Raw genomic sequence first — 25,109 nt, 5'->3', positions numbered from 1 at the left:
AACATCTACCCATACAAGGGGACATAGATATGGAAGCTATCAAACAACTTAGTCTAAGAATCACATTAACTGAAATAAACAAGGCAATGTCAGCTTTACCTTCGGGGAAAGCTGCTGGAGAAGATTGTCTACCTATGGAACTATATAAAACTTATGCACAGGAACTATTGCCTCTTTTAGAAAAGGTCATTGATTCTATCGCTGAGTCTGGGAAGGTTCCCAGCTTGTGGAAAATAGCTAAAATTGTTTTCTTTCTTAAAAAAAACAAGCCCCGAGAGGAATGTGGCTCTTACCGACCGATTTCATTGTTAAACTCGGATGTAAAAATCTTTTCTAAAATTTTGGCAAATCGCCTAGCCCCTATCATGCCCGATTTGGTTAACATTCAGCAACATGGATTTGTGATGGGAAGAGACACCACGGCTCATGTGATCACTGCAATTACTGCTTTTGATGTAGCCTCAACTACTCTCACCCCACTCGGAATGGTCATGTTAGACGCTGAAAAGGCATTTGATCGAGTGGGGTGGGAGTACCTGTGGGAGGTGCTAAAGAAGATTGGCATCCGGGGTCAATATTTAAGTTGGGTATGTGCACTGTACGACAATCCGCTGGCCAAGGTTAGTTATGGGGGAAAGGAATCAGCGAACTTTTCAATAAAGAGGGGAACCAGACAAGGCTGTCCTCTGTCCCCTCTGCTTTTTGCCCTATCCTTGGAGCCATTTTTAAATGCACTGTCTTCCCAAGTTAATATTATCCCAACACAGCATGGTGGGGAGAATTTAAAAATAACGGCTTTTGCGGATGATATTGCGGTGTTTACTACAGATTTGGTAAGAGCTATCCCAGAAATAGTTAAAGAAGCTGCACTGTTTGGTAATGTATCAGGATACAAACTAAATGTAAGCAAGACACAGGTTATTACTAATTACAAACCGTCGGATACGATTCCTGGTATATGCCAAAGTGCGACTTATCTAGGTATTAAATTAGCCGCGAGTACAGATAAGGTACTAAATATGAACTATGATTCTTTGTTAAAGGAAACTGCCTTAACTTTGAAAAAATGGCACAAGATACCAATCAGCTTAGCGGGGCGCATAAACCTTGTAAAAATGAAGATTTTGCCCAAAGTACTATACTTATTCAGATCCATCCCCCTACAACCTAGCAAACTTTTCTTTAAAAAATTAGAAGGTATTTGTAGTAGCTTCTTGTGGGGATATAAAAAAGCACGTAGGTCAATAAAACTTTTGGAGCTACCAATAGAAAAGGGGGGTTTAGCATTTCCGGATTTTAGGTTATACTTTTTTACCACTTTCTTTCCCCTTTGCGAAGTTTGATTAAAAAACGAAAGCTCGCTTTTCTATCATCAATATATGCTGGGACCTGACTGTAATCGATTTTTATTTCGTGTAAACGATCCTAATTACTATAAAAGAGTAAAATTTAAGACAGCTAGACAAATTAAAAAAATTTGGGACGAAATTATGGCTATCGATAAAATTTCTTTCTTTAATGCTGAGCTTCGATTATGGGGCAATCCAGGCTTACCTGATATATTCTCGGATGGGGTAGGAAATCTTTGGGCCCCACACGGTATTAATACTCTGGGTGACTTATATGGACCGTATGGGCTTATGGATTTTGATACATTAAAACTTACTTATGAACTAAATAATGATATGTATTTTAAATACATTCAAATACGAGATTACTTGAAACGCGAAATGAAAATAGCCGAAGTGGCTCATTCGGATACATTAAGATGCTTATACTCAGATAAAACAAAATCACTTATCAGCTTGGGCTATGGTCATTTAATATTAGGCAAAATTGATGATACTGTGAAAATAGCATCTAAATGGTCATCAAGGCTGGAAATGAACATCAACCCCACACAGATATCTCTTTCGTTAAGCCATATAAATTCAATAGTTCAGTCCTCTAACCTGAAGCTACAGCTGTATAGAACTGTAACGCAGTTATATTAACACTCCTCAAAGAATTTCTAGCTGGACATTGGGGGCCCGATCCAACGACAGAACAAAATGCCCGAAATGTGATATGGATGCAGCAGGTATAGAACACATGCTTTTTGTCTGCCTGGCGCTATTTTCATATTGGAAGGGGATAATGGATGTTCTAACTAGCAAACAAATTATTACTCCAACCCTTACAGCACACTTGGTCCTACTCGATATTCAGGATGTCAATTGTCAATATAAAGATCTAATAACTATAATATTTGCATGTGCTAGGTTAGTTATTGCAAGATCATGGATATTAAAAGAACCTCCGAATGTTATCGAATGGTGGACCGTGATAAACGAAATAAATGTAATGGAACTCTCGCTAGCTAAACTTAGAGGTCCCAAGGCTTTGAAAAAGAAGGAAAAAATTTGGCAAAACTTTTTTGACCTGTAAAATCTCATAAAATCTCTTGCTTACGGAGGCCAGAAAAATTTGTGTTTACTTCTCTTATAAATTTATATTTTTTCTTATAATATGTAATTATGGATCCTCTGTATTTGATGTAACTTGCTGGTTTAATAGAGAATGTTTTTCTTTTTTTTTTTTTTTTTCATACTATGTGAAATGTACTAAGTTGTCTTTCTTGCAATAATTAAAAATAATAAAAAAAATAAATTAAAAAAAAGGGAAAATGTAGTATAAATATTAGAGCTGTGACCCCATGGAAAGGTTGTGCTTTTTATGCTTCCTTGTGACTTGCTGCTGCTGGGCCCCAGGAGGAACCGCCATGAGGGACTTCCTCCCTGCTGAAGGGCCCTGTGAGATGGCCTGCCTGGGCCCAGCCGTTGCCCTGGAACTGTTGGAGGCATAGCGCCTCGTGGGCGCTCTATCTATTTTCAAAGAGAGTTCTGGGGCTTCGCAGCACTGAGCAGCACATCGTTCAGAGGGAATCTCTGGTGTAGGGATTCCCCCGTGCTGCTGGTGGTGGAGCGGGAGCCCACCCTGCATTGTCGTGGTTCAGAGGTGTAACGGGGACCTGCCCTGCCTTGTGGGTATGTTTGGCGACAGAGCAGTCGCCCACCCAACCCTGCCGGTGCCACTGGTGAAGCGGGAGCCCACCCCAAATGGTGGTGATCTGGGAAAAAGAGCATGAGCACACCCTGCGTTTGTGCACCTGTTGGCGGGAGCCCACCCGCATTTGCAAGTATTTTAAGGCAGGAGCCTACCCCGCACTTTTGAGCCGAGTAGTTGCGGAGTCTCCACTCCGTGCAGTGTGAAACCGAAAGTCAGGCCAGTCCGGAGGAGCCTGACCTGAGGTGGGGCAAGCGGAAGCAGCCAATCATCCACGCGGCTGCAGGAAGTCAGGCGAACTTGTGTCTGTTCGTAGCCAGGGCTCCGTGTGCCGGTGGGAGCCCCGCAAATCACTTGACTAGGAACCCGAGGTCAGCGGAGACTATGCCCTGGGCGTATTACCAGGGGTGAAAGCGTGGTCTCCCGGGCTCGAAGAGAGCCCTGCATGCTGCCAGGATTGGGAAACGAGACCGCAGAGATCGCCGGTGACAAGGAGACCGGGACAGACCACGTAAAGTCCCGCGGGTGGTGTTTGATGCAGCCAGAGAGACACCCCAATGAGTGGGGCTTGGACAGACATCCAACTGGGACTGAGATGCTTTCTAATTTGTTTGCCTGGCCCGCGGCCGTGGTGGTGAAACGCTTCACATTTTGGGTAGCTGTGCTTCATGGTCGCGTGCACCTGCCCCCATCTTGGATGTTGTGGGCTGTGGTGGCACAGTGGTGCCCAAGCTGATTCTCACAGCTACACCGCGGCAGCCGCAAAGTTGGGGGCAATTTGGTGTTCAGAGTCCCGGAGTGCGGCTCCCCAGGCACAGTGGTGCCCAAGCCTAATTTCCAGCTGCACCGCAAGAGAGAGCGGGCAGCTGCAACATGGGGGCATTTTCTTGTTGGTCATGAGAATGGAGTGAGATACACTCCCACGCCCCCAGCGCATTGCGCACTTTGGCTTTGCTGCTTTGGAAGCCAGAGGGCTACTTGAGAGGCCCACAGCTTACGCCCTGACATTCTGGACAGAGGGCATTTTTGAGCCCCAGAGAAAGGCCAGTTGGCCTGGGGCCCTGGTTGGTACCTGAGTGTATTAGGAGAGCGCAAGGCCCTAAAGGATTGCATAATGTGTTTATGCCTAATGTTTATTCTTAATATGGATTATTCCTACTGGGTCCATGGCTACGGTGATATTTACGCATAATATGGTTATGCCTACAGGGATTGCATAATGTGGTTATGCTGATGATTATGCCCAAATGCTAATGTGGTAATGCTGAGTACAGTATTTTGCCAGTAAGTTACTGGTTGTATTTTACATTTACTACTTGTGCTTGTGATGGTTCTGACAGTGGCCCGATTGGCCCTATCTTGTATATAATCCCCTGTGAATATTGCACAGTGCCAGTTGGCACAGTGTATATTGTGTGGTTATGACCTAATGTGTTTATGATAATACAAAGGCTATTTTTATATAACCTTGTGTGGAGTTTCTTTTGTGGTGCGCCTTGTGTTGTTTTGCTGCTGTGTGTTTGTTGCGCAAACACTTTACACATTGCCTCTGAGAGAAGCCTGACTGCTCGTGCCAAGCTACCAAGGGGGTGAGCAGGGGTTATCTTCAGCGTGTAACTCCCTTGCCCTGACTAGAGTGGTAGTTTCTGTCTGGCTTAGGCGCATGCCCTAGCCAACCAGAAATTCCATTTCTATCAGTACCAATGTTGGTTCGCAAAATATCAAACTGGTTGCAAAAATACTGGTCAGAAATTGCAACCAGTATTTTGCGACCAGTGTTCCGTACATCTGACCGTTAGGGTTTGGACTGAAGAAAGTTCCAAATAAAATGACTTACAAAATGAAAAAAAATAATGTAAGTCCATTAATAGGAGAGGACATTAGTAATGAAAGTGCACCTGAACTTCTACACCTAGGCCATTATTACCGGTGCCTAGTATGTTGGTGTGGGGATACTGGTGGGGGTACAATTACTGACTTCTCTGGGCAGAGCAGGTGAGAGGAGAGCTGGGGGGGGGGGCATTTGCTGGTACCCCTGTTGTGCAAGAGTGGGCGGGGGCAGCAGCTGCTGGGTCCTGGGATTACCGGCAAGCTGGAGTGGGTCAGATCTTACTCCTCATGAGGGCTATTTTGTGTTTTTTAAACTTCAGCTAATACAAAGGAATTACGACAAACACAAAGGCCCAGCCACACTATCGGGTTGGTGGCACATAGCCTGGCTTCCGTGCATGATTTATACCTATTAACATGCAGGATTTCTTTCGAAACTTGATTTTTCTTGTCTTTTGTTTTGAAACTATCATTTTGCTTTTAACGCCAGGACTGTAAATGGAAAATGTACATGGAAATGGACGGCGACGAAATTGCAATAACCTACATAAAGGAAGTGACATTCAACGCCGGCCGGCCTGATGTGGACGTCTTGAAGATGACAAAGGTAAACTTGCATCCGCCACATAAACGCCTCACAAATGTGTCGCTACCAATTCAAGCGTGCAAGTTAAAATGCCCATCAGGACGGCTTCCGCGGGCCCGGAGATGTGCATAAATGCAGTCTCTCGTTGACTGAACGAAGGGCAAATTCTGCTCATCAGACCAGCCCTAATAGGTTTTTCTTCCGTTTTTTTATTGTTTTTGTGTCGGCCGCAATATTCAAGAACTAGGCCCATTTCATTGCGCATTACAAGATTCGGAGTCCGATTTCCATAATTTCAAGATGTAAAAAATGGCAGCACGTATAAAATAGGGATTTAAAAAAAAATACATTTCAGAATGTCACTTTCTCAATGTGTTAAGTTTAAAATCTTATGAAGAATGAATGTTTTAATAAACGGATTTGGTCCTAATATCACAGCTGTTATGAAAATTGATCCAGCATGGATACTTCAAGTAAATAGAAAGAAACCATTTCATGTCTATCATTGTCTCAGATTAATTTTCTAAAGAAATAAGAGAATATATTTTCTCTATTGCAGGCAACGCAGAGTTAACATGCTAGTATGAAGGGAGACCCCCATGTGAAGTTAATACTTTTTCAAACCAGTTATTAACTACAATAGGAACCAATTCGAAATCAGCTGTTATCCTAAGCCGAAAAACACATTTAGTAGCAGCATATTTTACATGATGAAAAAGAGAAAATTGTAACCAATCAAAAGCCACTGTTCCTGCCTTAATTCTCTCTGAGCACTGTACATTACACAGTAATAGTTTGCAAGCGTCTGTGTCACCAGCGAGAATAGGAAAATTGATTTTGCACAGTAAGTTGCAGTCTGTGGGAAGTCACCATAATTTCATTTTGTTTGCAGCCCCCTTTTGTGATGGAGAAGTGGATTGTGGGAATTTCAGAGAAGCAGAGAGTGGAATGCACTGTTACGTATGAGGTCAGTTTCCAGCTCCAGACTACAGAATGATGTAAGAAACGCATTTTGATTACATAGCTAATGATAGAAAAATGTTTTAAAGATTTCTTCTGAAAAACATGCCTTAGTGTAAATTAAGTGATTCTGTTTCAAGCAGATTGGCAAGGGTACTACATATAGGTAAAGAATATGTTCTACAGGCAAGCACTTGTGAGCCACCTACGATCACTGGAAGTCAACTGATGTACTTATCCATGCAAACCCATGTGCTTGCACTCTGCACCGCCTCCACATGCAGGGGTAATTGCTGACATGTTTTTAATTGATCTAGGGCATACGACATCCAACATCCTTCCAAACTACCCTTCAAAAGGTCAACTCGTAGGGCTTCGTGACTTCCAAGAGATGTGAAGCTCTCTACAAATTCTGCTTTGCGGTATTACACAATTAGCTTCCGAGTGTGTAGACAGGAGAAGGGACATATTCCCAGCTATGGAAGTCGACAAGACGGCGTAGTGGACATTATGGGGATGCCTGTCGCTGAATGGAAAAATTTGTGGCTGAAGCTCAATGACTAATTAGATTGGGGCGTCTGTCACAGTGACAAGACAGTCCTGTGTCAGATAATTTGTTGGGATCTGTTTCCGACAGTGGAGTTAGCTCAAACCCTGTTATCAGAATCGTGGCAGTACCCCCACTTCTAAATGAGACAGCAAGCTTTAGGTTAGATGGGGTTGCAACCTGGTCAATATATAGTGTGGCTCATACTTCACCCAACCATCAATGGACGTTACATTTTTTTTCTCATAAACTGTTATAAATTGTCTGTAATTTCTTCTGCACACCAGGTAACCTCCAGAAGGACCTAAGGCTCAGGCAAGCTATCGATTAGTGAGTCAGATGCATTCTAGTGAGCCTTTGTTGATATTTTAGCAGTCTAAAAGAGCACTACAAAGGCCTATAGTGAAATGCAGCTAGGACATTTAGGGCCTTATTACAAGTACGGCGGTCAACATGACTACCGTACTCATGGCGACGGTCAGGCCACCATCACACTGGCTGTTTGCCCGTCGTATTATGAGTTTGGCGGTTAGACTGCCATTGAGACCGCCAGCTCTGCGAGAACCAAGGATCCCATTGTGCCGGAGGTCTGGAAATGGGCAGGAATATTCTGGCGGTGCCAGTGCAGCACATCCGAGCATATTACGACTTTCATTTCCACCGCCTTTTCATGGTGGTGATCCCGCCATGAAAAGGGTGACGGACATGGAAGTAAGAGGGCTTTAACAGGGCCCCCTGCCACTTCTGAGCCTAGGGGTGCATGCAGGGAGGCACATGTTGTGCCCCACTGGAATTGCACCCCCATTCCTGCAAGGTATGGCATGCACAACATGGTGCATGCCACATTGTGAAGGAACGTGCTACAGGCTCTGTAATGGTGGCAGTCTCCTTTTAAGGCTCTCTAATGAGCCTAACAGACCACGTCCATGATACCGATGCAGCACTGCCCACTTGCCACGGATTACACTCGTAATCCGGCATGCAGGCACACGACGTTCTTGGCAGTCCTCCTGTCAGCGTGGCAGCGGTGGGCTCAGAGGTGGAAAGGGAAACTCGTAATAAGGTCCTTAATCTGTATAGTTTTTCCATATGTTAAAATGGAAGTTCTAGACAATGGGTACTCGCAAACATTTTCCCAAGGGCCGCAAAGTTTGGTCTGTGATGTGATCGAGGGTTGCATCAATGCTAGCAGGGTGGCGAGCCTGGTGGGGGAGGCTTGTGGTAAGGTAGGTATAGCGAAAGCAAAGCATATACATCTAGTGGCTGAATTGCACAATGTGAAACCAGAAAACCTGGAATTAATCCCAGCTTCCCCACTTTACCAAATTGTGTGACCCTAGCCAAATGTTTTGTTTCACTTTCCCTCCTTCTTCTTTTATTATCATATATAAGAGGACCTTGAAATATATGACTTCAGTATGTGCGCTGCACAAAGCCTTCTCCTCTGTTTGATTTAATAAACTAAAATGTTGTTCATGTATAATAGGAGGCCACCCTAAGAGTGCACATAACAACTGACTTACCTCTTAGTTCACTGTTGGCATTGTTAGTGTGGGGGAAGAATGTATGTTTCTAAATACATATTTGAAAACTATCACTTAAAAAATACTTCTCGATGCACTGATATAATCTGATATACTAAGTTGAACTGGTTATGCATGTTAATGAAATACACTTTTGGAATTTTTGATGAAACCTTATCATATTTTTACACTTTTGCTGCAAGATGGCTTTGATAATGAAGGTGCTCCTACAGTTAAGTGGTGAAGGACAACCTAGTTACTTCCTTTCTTTAACTTCAATTAACCTGTAAATGAAGGTGTGCTTTATATTTAAATTCGTTTTAATGTTAGTGCTGAGTGGAGCAGCCCAGTGCTACTGTTGATCAGGGGGCAGTCGTATGTAAAGGTCATGTGGGCTGCAAGCGACCCCCCCCCGGACCATGCTTTGAGTAACACTGTTCTAGACAGTATGGGATTAGACTATCTAAAGCAATATGGAATGGCTTGTTGGAGATTTCAAAGTATAAGGCTAATTTATTCGTGACTACTGGTACTCCACAGATAATAATGAATTCAGATATCCTACTTCACTCTCTTGAAAATACCTATCAGCTTTTCAGCATGAGCGTAATGTGAAAATAGGTCGTCCTGAAGTCCCAAGCATTCTGAAGGTTCTTTCTTGCCCACTACTCGATCGGTGGTCCAGCTGGTCGATAAACTGTAATGCCTGACACAGCTTTGGAAGACAGAGGATGTTTATCTAACCAGATCAATTGTTGATGAAGTTGGTCTTGACACAGATTTTTACAAACACTAACCTTTTTTTAAGTGAATCTGTATTTTACATAATATATACAGTTGCCAGATGGTAGTTATAGTTAGGACCATGTTTCCATAGAAAAAAGTGTTTTTTGACTTGTCTATATGTTTGACATATCTTCACAAAATGTTCCAGATAAAGTGTCATAGTGAGTCTTTTTTTCCGAACTGCTGAACAGAATTACACCAAATTTGGCAGAAGGGTAGAGGCGTTTCTACAGATCACGCTTTCAATTATTCGGTGTGAATTAGTTCAGTTGTTTTAGAGAAATTAAAGGAAATCCAAATTTGTATATATGTGGCCGTGATGATTTCAAGAATAATTACAAGCTTGTGCAGGGTAATGCAGAGCCGTGACTGGCTGCAAACACTTCAACCAGGAAGTGTTGGCATCTAACTTGGCTTAAACTGAGTGCCACAAAAAAACATTAAAAAATACGAAAAGGGGACAGGGTAGGAATACCCTGACTCCTTATATTTGGTCCAGGGGTCCCAGAGAAACCCTGCCAAGCCAAAAAAGAATTTAAAAAAAATTGCTACAAATTCGCAATTTTCGCAGATTCACAGGAAAAATAATTTTAAAAAACAAGCACGGGCTTCCAAGCCTCAAGGCCCATAGGAATCAATGGCAATTACCGAATCAGTAAATACCGATTCGGAAATTACCTAATCCTACCGATTCGGTAAAAAATACCGAATTTTTAGCTACATCTCATTTACCGAAACTAGAATACCGAATCGGTAACATTCGGTATTCTAGAGTCGGTAAATGAGGATTACCTACATCGGGCCCATAGTCTTTAAAATTAATGTAAATAATTTAATTAATATAATATATGACATAAATTTTGCTTAACACAATAATTTCATTTACAAAATGTAATTTTACATTTGTAACAATGAATCAAATTTTTACTTAAATAAAAATGCAAATGTAGGAATATAGACTCGGTCCTGAACCTGACCGTAATCTGGGAAGCTTTCAAAGTGACGGTGCAATGCATTTGCAACGCAAAAGGGGCTGCTATCCTGCAAGATATTTGAATTACACTCCGGCAATTGTAGGCAGGCATCAAGTTGACTGAGACCCAGATCGCTAGTGCCCCCAATGGGGATTTGAGAGCCAAACTTAGAGGCTTACTCACTGACTACCAATCTATACCAGAGCACGAGTGTCTGTTCTGTACTAAATACCTTCGGGTCCGCCGGTATGGTGAGGGCGAAAGACCAGGGAGAGCTTTGGCAGAGGCAGTGCTTACTCTCAGGTTTTCTATCTATGTTTTGAAGGTTGAAGGCGCTGACTGGTCCGTGCAAATCCTCCTTGCCTTCTCTAATTTCTATTCTACTCTTTACGCTACGCGCAGAACTCAATCGACTGCAGTCGCCTCTTATTCTGAAGGCGTGGGAGTGGGATGGCTCAGTGATACTCAAAGAGAATTCCTCGCTGCGGATATTGAGGAAGATGAAATATGAACGGCCATAATGCAGTTGCGTTCTGGGCGAACTCCAGGGCCAGATGGCCTACCAGCATACTTTTATAAATGCTATGCAGAGTCGCTTGTTCCTATCCTTTAAAAGGTTTATGCAGAGGCTAATGCTATGAGAGTTCTCCCACTCTCTATGTGGAAGGCGATGATTATTTCTCTCCTTAAACCGGGAAAGACTGCCACTAATTGCGAGGCCTGTAGACCTCTGTCACCCATCAACTGTGATGGGATGATACTGGCGAACATCTTGGCCAATCGGCTGAGCTTAATAATGGACGTATTGGTCCTGCCTGACCAATCGGGATTTATACTGGGAGGAGCCACCTAGCCACCTGCGCACCCTATTTGTGTTACTACAGGATATATACCACGATTTGGCAGCAGTAGATGTTTTTTAGACATCTCTAAAGCTTTCGTTTCTCTAGAATGGGACAATTTATTTGCAGTACTCAGGCTGATGGGGTCCCCCCTCTTTCTCTCTCCTGGATAGCTTTATTGTATTGCTAACCACAGGCAAAGGTGAAGATTAGCTGTGCTCTGTCATTCCCCATTTTTGCAGGCACCAGACAGGGGTGCCCTCTGTGACCTCTCCTTTTTGCATTGGCGATAGAACCTCTTGTCACAACACATTGACAGCACCATAGGGAGTATGCACTGCAGTACCTCACACAACATCTACTAGTTTCACTGTACGCCAATGACAACACCCTCTACATCCAGGACCCTCAAATCAGTCTCTCACATGTAATACCCAGAGGTTCTTACCTGACTATCCCTAGCGTGGTGTGTATCCAAAATAAAATACTTGGGAGTTGTTGTGTCCAGAGATAGAGAGGAAACGCTACGGACAAACAATGACACTGCAGTGGTCTCACTCACAGGACCCATCACTCGCTGGATCTCATTGCCTCCTATCAGCGGCGGTTCAGGTTTTTCGAATTAAAATGGTAATTTTGCCAAAGCTTCTATACTTATTCCTTAATATACCATACCCTCCAGGCCCCTATTTCTTCATAAATATGCAGACACAACTGATCAATTTGAACCGGGGTGGCAAACAACCTAGGGTACGTTGGACTACACTCTCTCAATCCTTTTTGAGAGGTGGCTTTGATGCTCCCTTCCTTTCCCACCCCTGGACTCCTGTCACACATAAAACATCCTGCCTTAACATGTTACAAAAAAGGTGGTTAACTACCTGGGGGATCTTTATCATGAAGAGGTTTTCAAAGACCGCATGACCTTACTGGGTGGAGAGGCACCCACAACACTGGAGATCTTTCTGTATCTTCGGCTTAGGTACGATGTGAAGGCCTCCACGCCCACCTTTCTCCAGGAACCGCCCACGCTAAACACACTACATGTATTATTGCAGACTACAAGTCCCTTGCATGTGGTTTCTCTGATTTACTGCACTGCACTGCCAAAGCAGAATGTCCTGAGGTACACAGTAGCTCACAAGCCAGCTAGGATTTAGAGTTGAGAACTCCACTCGCAGATAAACAATGGCTCTTCTGTTGAAGTCAGACAGGCATGATAACAGCTAGTAGCCGCCTTCCTCTCATACATTTTAAATTCAAGGATCGCATTTACTACACACTGGCAAGACTTTACAGATGTAAGCTGCGACCTGATGATTGTTGTGCCAGGTGTGGGCAGTGCAGGGCAGATTTCCTACATCTTGCATGGTAATGTGCAGTGATATAAGATTACTGGTCGGAGGTGTCTGCCACCCTGTCATGAATGGTGGACACCCATATCCATCTCATCCCAGTTGTGGCATTGCTAGGATATACTGATAAACTTGAAGTTTCATACAGGAATTTATTATCACTGGGGCTATTATTAGCAAAGTGGAAGGTGGCATGCAGATGCAGACGAGGGAGGGCTCTCAAGTTTAAGGAATGACTTGGAGATTTCCTATACTGTAAAGATCAATTGAGCACATATGCTGAGTTACTACCCTTGACTTCTTGAAGACATATCTGAGGGAGGGCCCTGACTGCAGTGCTGCGAATGATACCTGATAGAAGTCACTATCCTCTGAACCCTTATATGCAGGTTGATAGGCCAGCAAATATACAAACACGAAATCTGTACTGTCACGCTGAGCATATGTATAGGTGCCTGGCACACGGTGCATGGATGTTTGGGGGGGCAACACATGTGCTCCCTGGCCCCTATATCAGAGGCCCACGGAGGACGGGGGCCCTGCTAGTAATAATTAACTATTTATTATAATTATTTAATTGAGTAATGAATATGTTAATTATGCAATAATTATATTTTGTAAGTTATATATTAGGCACAAGTTGTTGGGTTTTTTAGGAGTACAGGGTGGGAAGTTATTTAAGTAATATTTAATTTACAGTTAATTATTAATTTATTTTTAATTACTGAATTGATTAGTAAATAAATACATTGTGTAATAGTTATATTTTTTAAGTTATATATTAGGTTCAGGCTGCTGGCTTTGTAGGGGTGTAGGGTGGGAACCTAAGTATTAATTAATTGGTTAATTAATAATTATTCATATGATTAATAATTAGTATTTAATTGATTGTTAATTATGCTAATTGTGTTACATATATTTATTTTAGTTATATTCTAAGTGTGGACTGGTAGGTTTATGGGGATATAGCGTGGTAAGTTAATTAAGTAATAAATAAGTAACACTTTTTTCATTAATAATTAATGATTTGTTTACTAATCATGTTAACTGTTCAATTGTTTTTTTATATATATATTCTCTTTTGGTTAATTAATAAAGTTCATATTAAGATTTTTATATGATACTAGCAGCCCATCCCGACGTTGTCCGGGTATGAAATAGAATGTATGTAATGTGTGTATTTGGCAAGGGCAATTTATTTTAAATTCTCGCGGTAGACAACATTTTTTGTTTCATTGGAATAGGGACAGAGAAGGCCCAGCTGCAGCCCTGGTTGATGTTAGCCCTGCGCGTGTAATTGGTGTAGTGATCTGCCACCTGAGCCCGGCTACAGCCCTGGTTGATGTTAGCAGGCACGTGTAATGTCGTTGAATGAGAGAGTGATCAGCCGCGGGTAAATCCGTTTAATGAGAGAGTTGAGTGACAGCGAGTAGGAGAGGCTGCAGTAATTGTCCCCGCAGACACGCTCATTTGCGTGTTCCCCCGCTTGAGGTCCAGATGCAGGCCTGTTTGATGTTAGCAGGCGCGTGTTCCCCCGCTTGAGGCCCAGCTGCAGACATGGTTGATGTTATCAGGCGCGTGTAATTAGTGTACTGATCCGCCGCCTGAGCCCGGCTAGAGCCCTGGTTGATGGTAGCAGGCACGTGTAATTTCATTGAATGAGAGAGTTCAGTAACAGCGCGCAGGAGAGGCTGCAGTAACGTTACTTACCAGGCCTACAGGTGAACGCGTTTGTCACGCCCCCAGCACACGGCCACAGCAGACGATCTTCTGATTAATGTACGACCCACATGGCATGAAGGGTGGAACGTAGCACACGCCCCCAGTGTTTCTCACGCCCCCAGCGTGCCCCTTGATGCGGCGCAATTGCGTTCACATGGCATGAAGGCCAGACACACGCCCCCAGCATGCCCCTTGATGCTGCGCAGCAACGTAATTGGCGCTTGTATGTACGACTCACATGGCATGAAGGACGGACACACGCCCCCAGCGTTTGTCACGCCCCCAGCACACGACCACAGCTCCACGATGTGATGGCCGTACCACATGCCCCCAGCGTTAGTCCCCCAGCGTTAGTCACGCCCCCAGCCCACGCACACAGCACAACGCAGACACGCCCACAAGGGACTACTTTGCTGGCACGGTTCTTTTACCTTTTAAATGTATAAAGGAGTTGGCCTAACGGGTAAGGCGCTCGACCTCGGACCTGGGGATCTGGGTTCGAGTCTTAGTAACGACGCCAAACATCCTGTGATTCTGGGCAAATCACTTAATCTCCCTGTGCCTAACAAAAATGAATGTGTGTAACGTAACTGGTGCTATGTAAAGCGCTCTGATACCTGATTCAGTTTGGGTCAAGTTCGCGCTATATAAAACTCTGCAAAAAAAAAAAAAAAATATGGTGGCCGTCTGCATAGCCTATGTCCTTCTGCTGCAACTGCCCTTTCCAACGCTGTATTGGGTGTTGTGATAGGTGCTGTGGTTACTGAGATTACCCGCCTCAAAGGTTTGGGCTCTCTCTTTATAATATTAGTATGGATAAATCAAAAGGGTTATGTCTCATATATGTTATGTGGTTGAAATGAAATACTTTCTCTACTGTTGCACATACTGGAGTGGGAATAGTAATTGCTACCCCTCCAAAGTCCAGCACTTTCCCAACTGTTGCACAGACTACAGTGGGAATAGTACATTTTACCTCTCCAAAGTCCAACACTTTTCCTACTGTTGCACAGACTAGAGTGGGAACAGTAAATGTTACCCCTCCAGAGTCCAATGCTTTCCCTACTGTTGCACAGACTGGAGTGGGAATAGTAAAGTTTGCCCCTCAAGAGTTCAACACTTTCCCTACTTTTGTACAGACTTGAGTGTGAATAGTAAATCTTTCCTCATCCGAAGTCCAGTTCTTCCCTACTGTTGCTCAGACTGGAGTGGGAATAGTAAATGGTACACCTCTGTAAGCCAATGCTTTATCTACTGTTGCAAAGGCTGGAGTGGGAATAGTAAATGTTTTATCCTCGTTCTGTTCTCTCAGAACGAGGCAGAGACGCGGCACCCGATACACGGAGAACACATCCAGTTCCCGTGAGGTCTGCAAACACTGTATGCCCGTTCGAAGAGAGTTGTATAATATTTTAAGATACACGCACATATAAGCAAGAAAGACGAAAAAAACAACAAACAAACTGAAAAAGAAACTCCCACACGAGGAGGCTTTTATCTAAAGACGAAAAGGCTATAGCAGCTAGAGACTGCAGACATCAAAGGACACGCCGTACTGGCTTTGATTGGATCCTTTTCAATAGGGAATATACCCCCGATGTAAAGGCTATGCCAGCAAGACAGTGGAGATTGTAAATAACACGCCGCAGAGGCCCCTCCTGGATCCACTATCATATCTACTGATGGGGAGAATACCCTTCATGTAAAGAGAAACCAAAATTTGAAATCTTCTATACACAGGAAACCCCTATCAAGAAGTCCTGAGGAAGGTGCCACAAAATCAGATGAATTGCACCGAAACGCGTCAACGCATTTTTTTAAGCCAAAGAATCCAAGGGAAGCCTAGTACAAACTGGATGTACATGTATTTTTGTCACAGTTGTATAGCACAGTGAGAGTAATCTTAGGCTGTTGGATCGAGGAATCTATAGTGGCGAAAACATACAAGGGGCCACTGTTACAACAGGGGTTTATTACTTTATAGTGTGTTTTTGTGAAATTTCTTATTGTCTATGAACTGCAAATATGTAATATATGTACTCTTTTGTTCTGAATTTTTTAATTATTGTACACATGAGATATTGATTGTATGTCTTTTTACTTTTCAAAGAATATTTCTTTAGAATTTTAAACATTGTGTTTTTTTTATTGTTGTATGAAAAATCCTTTATTAAATAGACTGTTAACAAATTTTATTTTTCTGTGGAAATTATTACCTGACTGGACACTATAGCACAGCAGAGTATAGTGGGTAGTCTTAACACTCTAGTGTAACTCCAATGGTACATACACATTGAGCAAACGAGCTCACTCCAGGGATTCCCTTTGACGAGATGTAATTAAAGCCTGGACTATGGTTTTCTGGGTGTCCAGAGGAAGCATCCAACTGATTTTTTTCAACCATTTAAGAATAGTGGTACAGATAGAGGAGACTCTAACCACATGTTGCCTCATGGACAACTGGTCATCAAAAATGATGCCCAAGTTGCGTGCAGTTTTGGATGGGGTAGGAAGGGTGCCCATTTGAGCAGGCCAATGGGAGGGCCCCCATAAGGCGGTGTTGTGGCCAAACAGAAGGAGTTCTGTTTTCTCTCCATTCAGTTTTAACTTATTGTCGTGCTTCCAGGAGGCAATGTTGTTGAGTTCTAAACAGAGGGAAGATGTAGTAGAATGATGACTGGTGGAAAGTGAAAAGATGATCTGAGTGTCATCCGCGTATGAGTAAATGGAGAGCCCCGCTTGCTCCGCAATGGCAGCCAGTGGTGTGACATACAGATTAAAAAGAAGGGGGCTCAAAATGGAACCTTGGGGAACACCATGTACTGATTTATGGATTTTGGAGGCAGATGTAGCAGAAAAGACTTGGAACATCCGATCAGACAAAAAGCTGGCAAGCCATCTAAGGGCAGAATGAGTGATGCCAGAGGATTTTAGGGTGTTAACAAGGATGGGGTGGGAAACCGTGTCAAACGCGGCACTTAGATCCAATAAAATAAGTGCCACGGTTTCCCCTCTGTCCACCAGGTGACGAATGGTTTCAGAGACTCCCAAAAGTGTAGATTCTGTTGAAAAGCCTGACCGGAAGCCAGACTGTGAATGGTGTAAAATGTTTCGAGTTTCAATGTAACTGGTGAGTTGTTTATTCATATGCTTTTCCAGAATCTTAGAATAGACTGGAAGGAGGGAAATCGGGCAAAAGTTGGCGGGTTTTTTGGGGTCTGCATTGGCCTTCTTCAACAAGGGTACAATCATAGCATGTTTCCAAGAGTTAGGGACCTTAGCTTCTCTAAGTGAAGTATTAAGTAAATCCAAAATAAGATTAAGGGAAGAAGAATCTAGAGTTTGCAAAATTTGGGGCGGGATAGGATCCAAAGGGAAGCCAGATTTGATACTGCCAATAATATCATATAGTGTGGAAAGATTCAGAGGATCCCAGGCAGTGATATGCGATTCAGACGACTCAAGATCGCACGAAGTGGCAGATACAAATTGCTCCAAAGGAGAGGGGGTAGGATTGGGAATTCCGAAATCCGCATATATGGTCTCGATCTTGGAAACAAAGAAGTCCGCTAAGGTATTGCATTGTGCTTCATCCAGACAAGGGGCTTTAGGCTGGCAAGAAGCACCTGAAAGTTCCTGAACGACCTTAAAAAGGGCTTTTGGGCGATTTTGGGCATTTAAGATAGTGAATTGACATATTCAGTTTTAGCTATATTGCAAAGAGAATGATATTTTGCTAAAGCAGCTTTGTACTGTAGTTTAATGTAAGGGTCGTAATTGGACCGCCACTGGTGTTTAAGGTGTTTACAGCAAGTTTTTTCCTTTTTTAGTAAGTCTGTAAACCAAGGGGCAGGGAGTGGTGTAAATTGAATTTCTGCATACGATAAGGAAGACGGGTATTGACAGCAGAAGTAAGCCAGTTATGAATGATATCCACCTCCTCAATGCTACTAACCTTGATAAGGGGCATAGAGTTCAAGAGACAGGAATTAAATTTGTTAGAGTTGAGATTCTTCCAATTACGGGTCACTCTAGGTTCGGTGGCAGTTGTAGAGGATTTAGAGGGCTGGTCAATAGTTATGGAAAAGTCCACAATAAAATGGTCAGACCAAGGGACGGGTAAGGAAGGCTTACAAGTTACAGTGTCAAGATTGGATAACATTGGGTCGAGTAAATTACCAGCCTGATAAATAGGGCCAGAATTATGCAAGGTAATATTCAGAGCTGCTAAATCCGATAACAAGTTGGTGCTAATGGAGCAGGATTTGTCATTGAAATGGATATTAAGATCACCAACAATTAAAAAGTTAGTAGCATTTAGTAGTAGTGGTGCTATATGCTCTGAAAAAGATGATACCCACAAACTAACAGGGCCAGGGGGGCGATAGATAAGAGCACCTGAATAATACATGTCATTTCTCCGGAGTACAACACTTTCTCTACTGTTCTACAGACTGGAGTGGGAATACCATATCTATTATTCCCAGACTTTGCATATATATATATATATATATATATATATATATATATATGTATATTTTCGATATATAATAAAAAAAATATATATTTTTAGCAAATGTCGTTTTTCTATTTATTATATTTGGCAATTTATTTAACATATTGCATTTGATTTGTGAATATATTTGATGCATTTATGTATATAAATACATTTATAAATATATATATGCTTTTTATAGTAGTAAATTCATAAAGCACAAAAATGTTTTGGAATATAAAATATATTTTATTAATGATAGTGTTATAATATATATATATAAGGATACATACGCAAACATATTTGTGTCTATTTATATATTTTTATATATAGTATCATATGTTACTTAAATGTATTTAATTTACATTATATGAATGTTATATATTACAATATTTATAATTTAATATTTGATACTATATAAATAAGTGTGTGTGTTGATAAGCGTGGCTCAAATCCACCTGAGCGACTTACCTCACTCATCTATCATTCTCATATAATAACCCAGCTGGACAGTGGAGAAGAATTAGAAATATATTTATTAGGCCATAAGATTCATCTGCAGATGGGCCCCGTCAGGTCTACACCCCAGGGAGTGCACCGAGAGGACTGACCCATCCCTTCAGGACAATACATTATAACATAGCATGGCAGGATAAAGACACGCCCAGACTGGAAAAGTACTGGGCTCAGCAGAGGGCGAACAATAGCCTCATACAAGAGGCATCTGCACCTGCAATAGCAACATTTGGTTATCTCTGTCCAAGGCCACGGAGCCGGGCCTCGGCTTCTCCAGAGCATGGAAACATTTCTGCAAGAAAAATACCCAAGGCGAGAGATGCTGAAACCAGGGATTTTCTGCTCATAAGGGAGGGGGGAAAACTGTATCATGAGACATTAGAGCTGCAGAGCAAATGTCAGCATCAGAAGTCTCTCTGTCATAGACAAGCCTCTCTCTCTTATGAGAGAAGTTGAAGCTTGCATATTACAAAAATAGCTCAGTGGGTTGCAGCACATGAATAATAAGCTGTAACTGCATATTGGTTAGACACATTAGGCTAACATATTCATAACATCATTAGAACATTCTGCAACAGGGAAATTACTATCTATCAGACCCTCCTTTTAGCCTATTGTGGCTAACATAAGTGCAGCCTTTATTGCTTAAAGGTATGGACTATACAATTCTAAAGGCATCACTCATCAATCAAAGGAAAACAAAAGAAACACAAGAATAACCAATAGTATATCATCATAAAAGATATCTGGTATCGGGAAATGAAATACTAGGATGAACATGATCACAGAAGTAGTGCAGCATACTATAGGGCAGGAAATGCAGAGGCAACAAGTAAAAGAACAACCCCTGCAATACCTACTAAGACAATAATTATTCTCTGGGTGTGAGACACCCTCCCTTTTGACTAATCTAAGCATATGTTCTCGGGGTACCATTTCTCTATAACACTATGTCATGATCGGACTACTTAAAAATACATCACATTTTAAGTCATGAGCAGGAATTAATGCAAATAAGATTAAACGGTCATTATCAGGGAAAACACCCTATTAAATTCTATACCGAGGGCTCACTTGCATTATCAGCGAGGACCTATATCTAACATCCATGAAGTAGATCTTTATCGGGCTGAGAAATGTGTTTTTACTAAACTACTCAAAGTATACTAACCCTCACAGCTACTTCCATAGGGCAAGAATACAAGCAACAGTTTTCCACCCCTGTGTGTGTATGAAGGCAATGACCCACACACCCAATAATTTGCAGTACTATAAATAACATGTGTCTGGTGCAACATTTGAATACTACATCATCCTAATGAACTTCCCAGTGCTCCTCTTCGTGAGGAGCTAGGGTACCAATGACATTCTCAGGTGGCGTTGGAATAACACCCATGAGTGTATGCGCCAAGCAACAAGAAACTAATTCTCTAAAGAGAAATATGAAAGCAATAGTTAGGATATAAACAAACACAATATTACATTTGTAGACCATGAGAACCAAATGAGATCAGGGACATCTGGACAAGGAGCCGCAGAGGCTGCTCCTCCTGGGGAATAGGAACATTCAAAGGGACTCATTTTCCTAGCTAAAAGTCCAAAACTAAACTAAAAAGGTAATCAAAAAGTCACAGGCACACCGAAGCAGGCCAGGGGGTTCTTCACCCTCAGAAGGGATCTTCTCCCTGTGTCCGTTAAAGCCTCACAGGCAGGCTTCTATTGTTCGTTCCCTAATCCCACGACGGAGTCGCACAGCTTTTGCAACTCAGGAACACTTAATCCGGGCCCAGGCGCAATCCTAGTGTCCCATCTGACAATGTCTCGACAGTGCACCAGGGCTCTTACCAGCAGTCCGTCCCTAACACTTAACTATTCTTGAGCACAGTTCTCTTCTAAGTCCCTAACTCAGCCCTTCTTCCAGTGCTCTGTTCTCCTTCCTTCCTTTCCTGGGCCGCATATTATAACGAGTGCTCCCTCGCACCTCTGGATCTGTGAACAGAATGGGGGGCTCAATGGCAGGGGACTTATCCGCTGACGTTTGCTCACTGTGATTAGGAGAGGCCTCACCACTTGCAATCAGAGCCGGCCTCTCTCCTCTTCGATCCGTCTCCTCACCCCTCAACAAAGCATCCGAGAAGGGTATGTACCGAGGAACTGCTTCACATTCGTCGTCAGCGACGCCATTTCTCACCCATTCGTCATATGGCAGTGGCAGTGGGACGCGCTTGCGGCCCTGGATCCGGAGTGCGGTGCGGGTGGTGAGGAGCACTTGCCTCGGCTCCGACCACCTTGGATCCAAGCAGGACTTCCTCTGGTACTTCTTGACGACAACCCAGTCCCCGGGTTGTATAGTGTGTCCTTACCCCTCCGGCAGCGGCTTCAGGGTGTCTGCTACCTGCTGATGAACAGAACGGAGATCTTTAGTCAAAGCATATGAATAAAATTCAATTTCAAAGAAACCAAATGAGGTCTATTCTGTGCTCTCATATCGCTCTACCAATGTCAATTTGAAGGTGAACACATCTCAGGCCCATCAATAAATTTGTGCACTGACAATAGGTAATACATTACATATCTGACTTTTCGCTGTATTACCTGTGGACGGATATATGCATTTACTGAATTCTAAGAGAAGAGAAAAAATAAAACAAAACAGACATGTTGTATTCCCGCATTTGCACTTGAGAAACAGCAAAAAGGGAAGTTCAAACCGCTATTCCTTATAGCGAGCACACAGCGTCTACTTTGTGAACCTTCACTGTTGTGCAAAACTTCAAACATTTCTAATATTCTTTTTCTTACTCAAACAACTATATTTTTGCTCATGATCATGCTCACATATTTTAGATGCAGCAGGAAACTAACTTCTACAAAGCTTTAATTTCAAAAAATATTTTGCTGAGGATCACACAAGCATCTTTCACCTTTCTCACTATTTAGACCATGTAACATTTTGTTTAGGGGAAAACCTGTTCACCAGCTCTAATAGGGATTGTCAGCTCAACTATACAGGCTAACTGATAAGAGACTTGTGATACCTGTGCACCAAGTACCGACCTATTGTTCCCTTCAAATGTCAAATAAGGAAACACTAGTCTGGGGCTACCAGTCCTTTCATCCCTTTCATCCCTATCCAATTAAAATAATCCTCTAATAAAGACTATCAGTTTATTTTCACAGACTAGCTAATAAAGAACTAGCAATTTACTTGCAAGACTACAATAATGGTATTATCACCCAACACTTGTAGAACAAAACTACCCACATCTAATTCCCCTTTTAGATCAAAGCAGGACAGGCTAATAAAAATTTGAGAAGAGGAGGGAGCAATATACATGTTACCTAGTTTTAATTTATAAGAGAGCTAGCGGGGAGCTAGCTTCCAGCGGGGAGCTAGCCTCCTCCCCCAGTTTGACAGGAGGAAATCTGAAACATATTTCACTTCAGTCAACACCATCAACCCCCCGGGTGTAGCACTGAGCATAAACAAAATTCTAGGAGATGCATAGCACTTTTAAGAGCGCTAGAACGCCTTTTAGCACATTTACAAATGTCATTGCCACAAAATGATGTGTGTGCCTATTAATATCTAATACAATGTAACTAAGGAAAATTCATTATAATTATTTATCTATTACAAAATACACTATTTCTTTTTGAGGCCTTTTATTCCCATGAAGAGGTAAGGAAAAGGAAATGGGACTGGGACACAGCTAAAGTCCCCCATAACTAGGCACTATGCAACATTCATTAGGGAAATGGCGGCAAAAGGAAAATCTATAAAAGAACAAAAATCACTTAGGTGATGGTCAGGCTTGTGACACAACACCATGAGTACACCGTAGAACTCTTGTATTTTTCTTCGATACCATTTGACCAAATAGACATACACTGCTGAAGTGTTGTCTGTGAAATTTAGGGACCAGAACAAATTCCCCACAGAGGAGCTTGTACTAGTATCAAAAATAGAATTGTCAAAAAAATACAAAACAGAAACATACATAAAATAAAAACAAGCATACCAAGGCAGCAGGTATACTTGCCGTGCTAAGCACAGAAAGCATAGACAAATCACAGTAACACATGCAAATGAGCTGTGACACACAACAAGATGCCATGCATTTTATGCACAGTGAGCCTGCGGCCCAAAACCCAGCATGCTGGCCTGCTTAATTTGTCAGGCTTAAGATCGATCAGCATACCTACCACGCAGAACAGAACAAGCAATGCACAATAAGCCAAAGAAAACATAAAACACACAATATAGGTACGTGCATATAACATAAAATAATACGCAATAATACATATACCAAACACAAAGGCCACAAAAGGAAAACACAATATTAGTTACTCAAAGGACTATATTTTTCTCATGCATGCTATGCATCATGCGGTGTCAGTGCACACTTAATCTGTCCAGCACAAAGCTGCATCAATACTCACCGTAACACACAGATAAACATATTTCCCATTGCACTGAAACGAAACAAATCAAACCACAAAAAAACAACAACACACAAAATATTGGACAAAAAGGCAACCACTTAGTAAAAATACCTTCTACAAATACTTACCTTAAAACCTATGCTTGGAGCTCATTCACACCAGTTCATCTTTATTATCTATCATCACCCTATATATACTAACTGTTCACTTTCCGTTCTGAAAACCCTGTCTGCTGTCTTAGACAAGAAACAGACCTAACCTCTTTTAACCATCAGCCAAAAAGACAAAACATTTAGCAGCATTGAAAATCACATGACAATCTTGTAATGACATTTAATGCATCATCAAAAAGGGAAAAAGATATACATTTACTTTCACATCTTTCACTTGTCATGAACCAGGAATTTCCATATTTGCGTAAAAATGTTATTCTTGTTATTAAAGGTACTAAATATATGTCTGCACAGACATCTTTCGCTGTCTAAATGGGCCATTTTTCTCACCCCCAGAACATACTAAATACTCCAGTGCACACTAGCAGACATTTGCACAAAACACGCACTGGGCACTGGGCCCACTGCAATGGTGTCCCATGGACAAACTACATACAAATACTGTTACACACATATATACATTCCCACCAGGCCGCTCCTGTGAGCAACACAATCAATATCCTTTACCTAATAGGCGCTATGCATTTACCTACCCTCGCATGATCAGTACTCTCCACTAGGGATCCACTAGCAAAGTCACTAGTCAGTATGCCAATCAGAGACCCCCCAACTCAATAATTATTTAAATAGAAAACTTTTATACTATGACATAGACCAACAGTGAAACAAAAAAAATCAACAACAAATTGGACACAACAGACAACCAATAAATCTCTTTTTCTCTGTGCCTTTAAACTGCACACAAATCAGTCACTTATTCTGAATACTATTCAAACAATAGGAGTAACATGTGCTTCAACTATTACATCTGAAACACTCACTAACATATTTAGTAAATTAATTTTTCTCAAAACAATCCATCTTTTCTCAGACTAGGCTATTTTAAAGTGTAATTCTCTATGTCCAAATACAATAATCTGTTGAAAGTTATTCATAATTTTTTGTTCCTAATACTAAATCACATGTGTTCTGACCAAATGTTTACACTCATAACTATGCAGACTCGCTCCAAATTCACAATTCACATGGCTCCGACTGTGTATCTCTGCCTGTCTGTGCCAAGAGCTGAGCCTCCTAGCCCCCCCACAATCTGCTGCCTGTGCTCTGCGAACCCATTGGAATGCTCTTATCACACCAAGGTCACATCTGCTCTGCATCTATTTTCCCTTTTCTAAGTAACCCTTCCAGAACAGAATAAAAATTCACACACTGTAATTCTAAACCTTACCAGCCCAGAGCTCTACAACCCCTTTATTTTATTTTTTTGTGGACTCAAACACATCCACTCAACAGGTCATGTTTAAAACTA

The 25,109-nt window shown here is 42.1% G+C and overlaps 1 protein-coding gene across 4 annotated transcripts in view; it reads left to right on the top strand.

Moving 5' to 3' along the window:
- MAP3K20 (mitogen-activated protein kinase kinase kinase 20) overlaps positions 1-25,109 on the top strand; it is a 1,120,268-nt gene that overhangs the window by 1,043,988 nt on the left and 51,171 nt on the right. For 3 of the 4 annotated variants that reach the window (XM_078681552.1, XM_078681553.1, XM_078681554.1), the window contains 2 exons: positions 5,366-5,482; positions 6,354-6,428. In XM_078681552.1, coding sequence (XP_078537678.1) covers positions 5,366-5,482; positions 6,354-6,428 — 192 coding nt within the window. Of the gene's footprint in view, positions 1-5,365; positions 5,483-6,353; positions 6,460-25,109 lie in introns of all 4 variants that reach the window. The other variant, XR_013608752.1, reaches the window with a different exon arrangement.

The sequence above is a fragment of the Lissotriton helveticus genome, chromosome 3_1, assembly GCF_964261635.1.
Source record: "Lissotriton helveticus chromosome 3_1, aLisHel1.1, whole genome shotgun sequence".
NCBI lineage: Eukaryota > Metazoa > Chordata > Amphibia > Caudata > Salamandridae > Lissotriton > Lissotriton helveticus.
Note: the sequence above shows the minus strand (reverse complement) of the source record. Positions and strands in the feature narration are given on the sequence as shown.